The sequence below is a fragment of the Gallinula chloropus genome (genome assembly GCF_964237585.1).
Source record: "Gallinula chloropus genome assembly, chromosome: 1".
Taxonomy (NCBI): Eukaryota; Metazoa; Chordata; class Aves; order Gruiformes; family Rallidae; genus Gallinula; species Gallinula chloropus.
The window spans coordinates 63,123,453-63,133,509 of NC_140085.1; the positions used below are offsets into that span (position 1 = coordinate 63,123,453).

General features: G+C 36.5%; 1 protein-coding gene across 1 annotated transcript in view; it reads left to right on the plus strand.

The window, feature by feature from the left end:
* CAPS2 (calcyphosine 2) overlaps positions 1 to 8,150 on the plus strand; it is a gene marked incomplete at both ends in the record, with an annotated part of 28,469 nt that extends 20,319 nt beyond the window's left edge. Inside the window, 6 exons of the mRNA XM_084279758.1 lie at positions 452 to 567; positions 3,174 to 3,250; positions 4,798 to 4,952; positions 5,457 to 5,576; positions 6,581 to 6,677; positions 7,975 to 8,150. Of these exons, the coding sequence (XP_084135884.1) occupies positions 452 to 567; positions 3,174 to 3,250; positions 4,798 to 4,952; positions 5,457 to 5,576; positions 6,581 to 6,677; positions 7,975 to 8,150 (741 nt within the window). The remainder of the gene's footprint in view (positions 1 to 451; positions 568 to 3,173; positions 3,251 to 4,797; positions 4,953 to 5,456; positions 5,577 to 6,580; positions 6,678 to 7,974) is intronic.
* Positions 8,151 to 10,057: the final 1,907 nt, after the last annotated feature.

The window sequence follows — 10,057 nt, forward strand, 5'->3', positions numbered from 1 at the left end:
TATGTTTTTAGGTTATTAGCAATAACTGTAGAGGGGTTTTTTTTTTGAGTCTGCATTTGCTGTCATGGAATCAATGTGGCACCTCCTGTGACTCTCTTCTCTGGTCCATTGAGTTTTCCATCCCATAAGAATGGAGAAGAAAAATAGAAAAGTAGAGCCTGGCTGAGGTAACAACAATCTGTAGTCTTACGTTTCTTAACTGTAGATTAGGCAGTGGTAGGCCCTCTTACTAGACAAACTTCCATGTAGGGGATAAAGTATCATCTTGGAGGCCGAAGCTGTTCTTATTTAGTACTAGAAGGGCTTTACTGAGAAGGTTAAGTGATCTTAGCTACATCTTTTTAGCATTTCATGCCAAGGCTTTTAACAATCATACTTCTTGAAAGTCTTGCGGAGTGTATTTTGTCAAACACACAACCTGTTTGTAAATCATTGTGTGCTTTACCAACAGGGAGCTAACCTAACTTTCCAAAGTGTTGATCATAACCTTCCAGAAAGCATTAAGCAGAACCCAATTCTCACTCTTCGTGTGATCAGTATTGATGAAGCAGCTATGGATTTTCTAAAGTAAGTGCAGCTAACTGTTTTTCAAATTACCTTTCCTTCCTTCAGCAAAAAGATTCTTTAACTCTCAATCTTTAAAAAGATTCTTAATCTGTACTTAGGCTGTTGTTAGATGAAATTAGTAATATATGTTAGTGCACTCAGTAACTTTCTAAGGAGTAATTTAAAAATAAAAATTAATTTGCTTTGTCTGAAGTAAGATTTTTTTTTTTATGTACTGAAACTTTTCTTATGTGATGAACTAAAATACTACATTTTGGGGGAAAATTATGATGATGATGATGATGATTACTATTATTATAAAATATTTTGTGAAGTTTATGGAATCATAGAATGGTCTGGGTTGGAAGGGACCCCAAGGATCAGAGTTCTAACCCCCTGCCACAGGCAGGGCTACCAACCTCCAGGCCTGGATCTAGACAAGGTTGCCCAGGGCCCCATCCAACCTGGCCTTGAACACCTCCAGGGATGGGGCATCCACTACCTCTCTGGGCAGGTTGTTCCAGCACCTCACCACTCTCTCTGTAAAAAATCTTCCCCCTAATATCTAATCTAAACCTTCCTTCCTTTAGCTTTAATCCATTCCCCCTTGTCCTTCCATTGTCTACCCTTCTAAAAAGTTGATTCCCCTCCTGTTTGTATTGTCCGTTTGGGTACTGGAAGGCTGCAACGAGGTCCCCCCACAGCCTTCTCTTCTCCAGGCTGAACAAGCCCATCTCCCTCAGCCTCTCTTCATAGGGGAGCTGCTCCAGCCCTCTAATCATCCTTGTGGCCCTCCTCTGAACCCTCTCTAACAGTTCCACATCTTTCTTGCATTGGGAGCCCCAGATCTGGACACAGTTATGTTAAAAGCTTGTATCATTCATAATAATGCGAGTGTTTGAACACAGGCAGGGGAAGGATTGGAGGTTTACTCTGCTCTCCTGTCAGGTATTTTTGCACACTGATGAGATCCCTGGAGCCTTCTCCAAGCTAAACAGCGACTGGGAGAGCTCCAGCTCCGACAGCCTCTCCTCATATATCAGATGCTTCAGTCCCTTCTTGACTAGCAAAAGCAGTAACAGAACCTCAACTAAATACCTTCACAATCTAAAGATTACTTTTGTTAGTACAAGTTACCTGACTATCATTTTTATTTCTGCAAGTGTTCAGACACATGAAGCTTGTTTTCAGTTACGGTAATTTTCACTTTAAGGTCCCTTTAGACCGAAAGCTTCGTGAAGGAGCCTTAGTGAGCTAACAGTACATAAAACAGTAAATTCAAATGTAATTGATTATAGAAAGATATAGTAGTGTGATGCTTAGTGCTAATTGTTCCCTCTCTGCCAGGTTTCCATGAAATAAAACACAATGTAGTTTAATTTCACATAGCTTATGCAAGACATTTTACCTCTCAGAAAGCCCATCATTCTAGTGTAACAGCTTTGTCTTTCAGTTGTTGCTAGTCTTATACTTGTGGAATTTGGAGCTGATCCAATGTTATCTCTAAAGGCTCCAGAAAGAAGACTTGCTTGCTGGGTTATAAGTTTGGATTTTCTGCTACCTGTGGTGGAACAGATTGTTTACTTTTTATACTCTCTGTATTCTTTCCATTAGTGACTAAATTTCAGATTGTGAAGTTTGTCTTTTTCTTCTGAATGGGAGTGTTACTGAACTCAGTATTTTCTGGTGCTAAACTCGAATTTAGTCCTTTTACCTCCATTACTGTATTTGAGGTGAATCCTGTTTAGGTACGGTCTGAAAGGTATATTTTAGGTTTTCAGGAACAGCTATGTCCTGCGGTCACAAGGCATGAATCTTTTGGCTTGCGTGTGTTTTAGACAGGTAGTTGTTGTCTTTCCAGTTTAGGTGGCTTGATATAGACAAGCTTTTAGGGATTTCAGAAATTTCCAAAGTGGAGATGAAAAGTCCCAGTAGACGGTAGAGAGCTAAGGCCTTGGCCTCAGAAAGAGGAGTGCTTCATGGCAAAGCACAGGTGAGCAAGCAGCTCAAAGTTGACAGCCCTGCTTTTGTATTTGCTTTTCTATTTGTATTAAAATAATTTTTGGACCTTTTTTTCTTTTCCCCCAGTAGTTCTTCCATAGTGCTTTTTAATGACATCTATAGTAATTCCTGATAGGCGTTTTCCCTTCTCAGAAGGGAATCACTTGCCAGACAAAACAAAATGTAACCAAATTTCTTAGATCATACTTAAAATATGATGATCCAGATTTTGGTCTACAGCCTTCTTTTCTAGAGAGAGATTTATCGCTACTTCATTTTATTTTCCTATTGGTAAATAAATGTGGTTGCTTTGAGAAACTCTTCCAGTGGCCCAAGCTGAAGATTAGGACTGTCTTGAAGTAAATTTCTGGAGATTTTACGCATGGGATGAATTATCCATGATTAATGCATTTGTAGAGGAGCTGCTAATGGAATATTGTCACAAAGGGATTTCTGCAGCTATTCAGCAAGGACTATTTGTGCCATCTCAAACTCTAGCACTTGAGTACTATGCTTATATGGGTAGTATAAGAGTTAAAGTTCTGTATGTTTTTACTACAGCTGTTTTGAATTCAGTAGCATTACATGTAATTTCACTGTTCCAAGGTTATTTTTTATTACTTTAGAGCTGCTTCTGTGGAATTTAAGCAAGAGCATTCCAAGCAAGTGGTTGATGACAGCAAAGTTTTCATAAAGATTCAAGGTTTGTGTCTATCAGAACCCATTCAGATTTAATTTCTGTATCTTCATCTTTACAGCTCAATGCAAAGAACAATAGCATTGTTATAAATTAAATTAAACAAAAGTCAGACATGAGAATATTACTAGAATCTGGTACTAGAATAAATCAATCATAAGAATGATTTCTTCTCTCCTTTAAATAAACAGTCTAGCTAAAGATTATGGAGGCAGTACAGAATAAGTGTGAATGCAATGAACAAAATGTTAATCTCTCTGTAGACATAATCTCTGAAAAAATGCTGAAGCATAATCCTGATTGTATGTCAAACCAGCATTAAATTTAAAAAGTTACTGGCAAAATGTACAAACACTGTCTCATTTCTTCAGTTAATTTGTTCTTGATACTTTGGGCCATTCTTTCTAATGCATTAGTAAGTTGCATTTTTTAATACTCTTTTAATGTTACTAAAATACAGAAGTTGTGCTGAGTAGAATATTGTGGAATATGTTATTAAGTTTTGCCAGATTCCTACCTACAGTCTTCAGGACAGAGACATAGCTCTGTGTCTAAAATTATGGGAAGACGTTTATGCCGTTCTGTGTATTATCTTTGTAACTTGTAGTCAACAGCCACCAGTTTATAAAATCTCCACCATTTACTGTCCCTAGAGGAACCTCTTTTAAGTAGGCACTCTGGTTACTAAGATCTGCTTGGGCATTTACATTTAGAAAAATTGTTGGATAAATAATTTCAGAGTAATTTTAAATCTTTGAGTTATTCTGTTTTCCCTTGCATAATAGGCATGAGTTGATTTCTCAATTATCTGACTACATCTAAACTTTGCTGTTTATATACTTCAAGATGTCTTTTAATACACGTCTGAGCTTAACCTTTACTGGAAAAAACTTTCTTCTTTCACCACGCCCCTTATTTTGTTTTAAAATTGTAGATACAAGTAATCTGAAGATGTAATACAACAATAGCAGATGACCTCTGTTAGCAGAGTGTGTGGAAAAACTCAGACATCCCTAAAGTAAACTTGCTACCAGAGATTTTGATAAAGCTGCAGAAACCGTTCTCCCTGTATCATTCCGGAACAATTCTGCAGAATTACTTATATTTCTTCTTATTTCCATGTGTATTCAATATACACACATGATGAAGGAGGAACAATGTGTCCCATAGTGGAATGCTTGTATTGCCAGAAGTAGTGTTCTGCAATTGCTTTGTATGTTAATCTGTGGTATGCAATCAATCCTAGCACAAGCAAGCAGTTTTGTAATCTGAGCACACAGAGGCTTCTATCTGTTCTTCCTTCCCTTCTGTGAGCTCCTTAAATGTTCTGTTACGTGTCAATTGCTGCTTTGTATGATTTCTACTCAAATGTTAAGTAACTGATAGTTTTGTTTTAACTGACATTCTTTCTTCAAAGTTAAGGGAGCCTGGATGTGGGGTGTGGCATTTTAACCAGCAGTGTCATAAGTAGTTGGGGTTTACTTCTGCATCAGCTCTGTAGCGTGTGGCAACTTCAGGTAAACATTGTGTCCTTTATTTCTCTAAATCCTCAGGTATGTTCAGAGAGACACTAAGGAAAAGAGGAGTCCGGGTTATAACCGGCTTAGGGAAGCATTTCCGACACGTAGACAAGAACAGAAATGGGTTTCTCTCTCAGGCAGACTTTAAAGAAGCTCTAAAAGTATTCCATTTGGAAATACCTGAAGGGGTAAGTCTAGATGAAACTGTAATCATGGGTATTGTCTTAACTTTAATTTATGAAATCACTTCCTTTCCTTGCTTATATCTATACTTCAACAGTTATTTTTTGCAAGTTTTTTTTTTTCCCCATGCATATTGGCATTTCTACACTCAGTCATATGAGAAATTCTTAAAAATAAAATTTTTAAAAGATTAAGATGTGCAATCTTTTTATATCATGAAGTGGGATTGAAATTCATTCCCTTTTTTTTTTTCTTTTTAAAAGTAATGTATAGGATGATATTTACTTATATTTTTCTTGGTTTTATATGTTATGTTTTAAAAACAGCTATCAAAGCTGCAAATAATGTGAATTACAGTCATCAGTGACCAATGATGACCTGCATTATTCTGATGAGTCTTTGAGTCAGTTTTTGATTTGGAAGTTTGGGCGTTTTGTGAGAATACTGTAGTTTCCTGTTACAGCAATTGTTTCATTCCAGGACACAAACAAAATATGTTTGAATTGCAGGACTTTGAATCCCTATGGCTTATTCTTGCTGATGACAGGAGTGAGAAGGTTGACTATGGAGAATTTACTCGTGCCATATTTGGAGAAATGAATGAGTATCGGAAAGCATTTGTAAGAAAAGTAAGTTTTTTTGCAGATATTCTTGGTGTAGATACTTTGCATTCTAATTTTGAAGTTGGTTTTTTATCATGTTCTGGTGGTTGTTTTGGTGCTTCTTCTTTTTCTCGAGTTGTGCATCCTGTAATTCACTTTCAAACTTCCAGATCAGTTTAATAAAATAAATGTAAAATGGAAGAGTGCATGCTGTCCTTTTGTTGAATTAGTTAATTTTGAACTCTAGAGTTAATAACTTTATTACTTTGAATTTATGCATGTGTGTGCTATTCTTATAGCTCAGTCCAGTCCATAAAGCATCTGGCATTCTGAAACAATCACTTCCAGAAGTCTGTTTCCTTACTTTGGCAGATCACTGTATCTGTGTGTCTGCCTCCATGGAGACCTACAGTGACAGTCATTACATTTGTGAAAGTTCTTATATTTGAAATTCCATTTGTTACACGTCTGTAATGTAATGTGGAGCTGTTTGCAGTATCAAACACTGATTACAAACCAGTCAATAGAATAGTGACTGGATATTGAGATCAAGCAAAATGATATGTACTTTCATACTTCTAATCCTGGAGGATCTGCCTCCCCTGGCCTTATGGATCAAGTATGTGTATTTGAGTAAACTGGAATGAAAACGAACCTGCTGTAACCTGTGCTGGAGAGGCTGTGTTGAGGCCTGTCAGAATGACACAGGAATCTTAGTAATTAGAAGAGGCAGAAGGGAAGCAGCTTAACTTCTGATTCTAAGGATGAGCTAGAAATTTTGGAAAGCAAACAGTTTTATTTTGAGTTGGTGAGGGGACCACATTTGATGAGATAATAATGAAATCCCATAGTCTAGAATAATTTTCTCGTATCTGGTGCCTTACATGAAATAGGTAAACTGACATAATCCATTGCCCACTATCTGAAAAGATGTGCTACCTAGGAAAGTACATTTGATATTTCCATCTTTCTACTTGTGGGGTTGTGTTTTCTTCTTTTATGCTTGTATGATTTTTTTTTTCTCTTTATAGGCTTATATGAAACTAGATTTCAACAAAACTGGGAGTGTGCCTATGGTAGATATCAGAAAATGTTACTGTGCAAAGAAACATCCTCTAGTATTGGCAGGTAAGTCACATAAACTAAAAGGAAAATTAAAATCTGTAACTACTGAAGTCATCTTGCTGGCAGAGATACCAGATCCAGAAACTAGTTCCAAATGGAAACTGTTTTCATATTGGCTTAGACTCAAGCTCTTAAGTATGTTTTTTTTTTTTTTCCTCTTAGACCTATAATGTGTCTGTCTGGAACATGGCCGGAAATATTAATGGTGTTCTTATACACAATTCTAATATTTGCTTTTTATCATGCTGCAAATACTGCACAGGTGCAGAGTAGTTCCTTTCCCTACCTGTGTAGGACTCCATTTAAGCAGTTATTTCTCTGCTTTGGTGTGCAAGTTATCGGTGACATATATGATATCAAGAATTTTCACTTAGGAGGATACCCTCATTTTCATATTACTGTTTTCCATCAAAATATGCAAGATTTCCAGCTGACATTAAATGTACTCAGCACTTGAAGTTCCTCCTGAATACATTATTATTTCTGGGATGGGGTTGTCCTCTTTTACAGAGGAAATATTGATATCTTCTCTTTGGTTTTTTTCAGAATCCTCAAAAATGTTTAAACTCTGTCATTGAAAAAGTAGGAGTTTAAATCTTTGTATGTCAGTTTCTAAAATAACACCTTCACATACCAAACTAGTTGTTGTGGAAGTTTCCCTCATGTCCTGACCCCTTCTGGTTTTACCTGTAGAAGACAGGTTGTTTGTTGTACTGCCAGTGGTTTTAGTGGTAACACATGAAGATACATGGTGCTACAGGGATGTTACTTGCAATTGTTTCCAATACTGTAATGTTATATTTTTTCCATTTTTTTCCTCAAAGCTATGAAATCATCTTGACTATAGTCTTTATGAGGTCACTAGAAGACTTTTCAAATGTGAACTTGCATCTTAACATTTTCCTTGAGCTCTGAACTTGTCATAACACATATGTTTAATGTAATACAAGGTAACTTCTGAATCACCAAAATTTGACTACAAATACATTATTTAGTTTTTGCAGTCACTTAAAGTTAAAAATCCTCCTGATCTCATAATTAATTTAAATTGATTGCAGCCTTATGCTTCTGTTGATACTCAATGCTATCATTGTACTATCCAAGTCAGATGATTTCTGCAGCTGGTATTAAGTGAGCTGATGACGTAATTCTGAAATCAGAATATTTAAATCTTTTTTTCAAGAATAAAAAATATTTGCAAGTTATAATTTGAAAGTTGCTTGCCTAAAATATATTAAATGCTATATATTCACTGTGCTTCAAAATATGTTTAATGGAAAAAAAATATATACTTTCACAGGCAAAGCTACCGCAGACGAAATTCAGTCATCATTTCTAGAAACACTAGGAGAGTCCTGCAGCACTCCCAATGAAGTGGCCTACTCTGAGTTTGAAGATTACTATGAAGGATTAAGTGTTGGAATCACGGATGACGATGATTTTGTTAACATCTTAAGGAATTCTTGGGGAATTTAGAGTGGAAGATGACAAAAATGAAGGAGAGCTATTCTAACCAAGGAGTGAGCTAAATAAGGGAGGATTTAGTCTTGACGTGCATTACTTCATAATTAGTGTCTTAAACTGATTTCAGGGACTGAAAAGTTTTGATGCTTTCAGAATATTACACGGCATATATCTTGGAGTGTCGTCTAAGCTATGCTAACCACTTTTTAAATATAAATCCTGTTTATTCCTTTTCATTGGAAATAATACTGTTCCCCATACCAAAAGCCATCGTTTACTTGATATCAAAGTGGCCTATTTTGAAATAAGAGGGAATTAGAATACTAAAAATGCATGAAGGAGTGTATGCAAGATGAAATTTAGTTTTATGATGCGTTGTGAAAAGCTTTAGAGTCGATGGTGTAAGTATCAGCAGTAGCTTTTCCTCAGAGCTTTCTTGTAAAAATAATATGTGCATTCTTATAACAGTCTTTGCCTTGTTCCTTATGCTGGTACTTAGCCTGAAAGAGAGCAGGTCATCCATTTTCAGGTTTGAGGGTGTCTGCGGTACGGCAGGTGCGGTGTGCAGATGTTCACACCAATTACCCTTCGAACTGGTACACGAACCACACTGGCTGATCTTATTTTTTCATCTTGGCCAGGCATCTGAAGCTAAGCATTGAATCCCAAATGTTTTAATAAGCACACACATTTTTTTAATGCACTTCTTCCTTTCCTGTATTTTACTAAGTGGTTTTCAAAATGAATAATATATTTAAATATCTGATTTTTGTACTTTCTGTTGCTATGTTGTTGTTGGGTGTTTTTTTACTAAAGCTTAGCAATAGTATTCTTTGCCAAACTGATACATGGCATTTCCTGTCTACTCCAAAATTATAAAACAAAAAAGTGTAAAAAAGCCTGAACAAAACAAGCTAATATTCCTTGCTCCTTCAAATATTCATCCAGATATGCTTTTCAATGTAATACACCTTATTAATTCTGTAAAATTATTTGTGTTAAGAAATTAAAAATGTATTAGTGTATATATATATAGAGAGAAAGATCGCCTTTGGTTTCAATATACCTGTCATCAAAATTAACTGAATGTTGAGCCACGTTTGAGCCACGTTTCTTAAGGCTATGCAATTAAAATACATTCTTTTCCTCTGTGCTTGCCTGCCTGGTTTTGAGTGTACAGTCTGTGGTTAACAGAGCCTTCCTCTGAGGCAGAATTTTTATGTCGTAGGAACTTGAAGGCAGTGCTGAAATGAGGGACTTTTGTCCCTCAGTGGCTGACTGGTTTATTCTACATGTAACACTTCCGTGTTCTAACAGCTTGTGCGTTGATGTGTTTTGTTTGTTTGTACCCTGTCCTCACTATTAACTGGAATCACAGTTTCTGCTCTTAATCCTCAGTTGAGGGATTTTGAGGGGTTCTTTAGAGGTTGCAAAAGTCTGTATGTCTTGGTTTGCAGATCAGTGCATGGTCTGTTGATGCTCATTCTAAGAGTCCTGATGTGGCTCATTACGATTTTCTTGTTCCTTATTCCTGCTGGAATTTCTCCTGCTGGAAAGATTTGGTTAATTAGTGTTCTTGGAATTAGTGATTCTGAGAAGGGCAACTTCATCTGGTCTTACAGGGATCTGCTCGTTAATGCCTCTCTTCAAATCACTGCAAAATGCCACGTGGTGTTTTTATTAGTTTTACAAAGAATCACCTACTCTCTTTAGACTTGTTCAGGTAGGAGTGGTGTACCAGCATATAAAATTGTAGCTCCATTTAATCAACGTGAAAGTGATTGCCAAATGAGGTGTTGACATATTCCTTTTCTGCCATGATTATGTTTTTTTCCCCTGCTTTTAGGAAGATTATTCCACATTATCCTATGGAATGGAAAAATTGACGACGATGATCCTTAGCAGGCCTGCTTATCAGC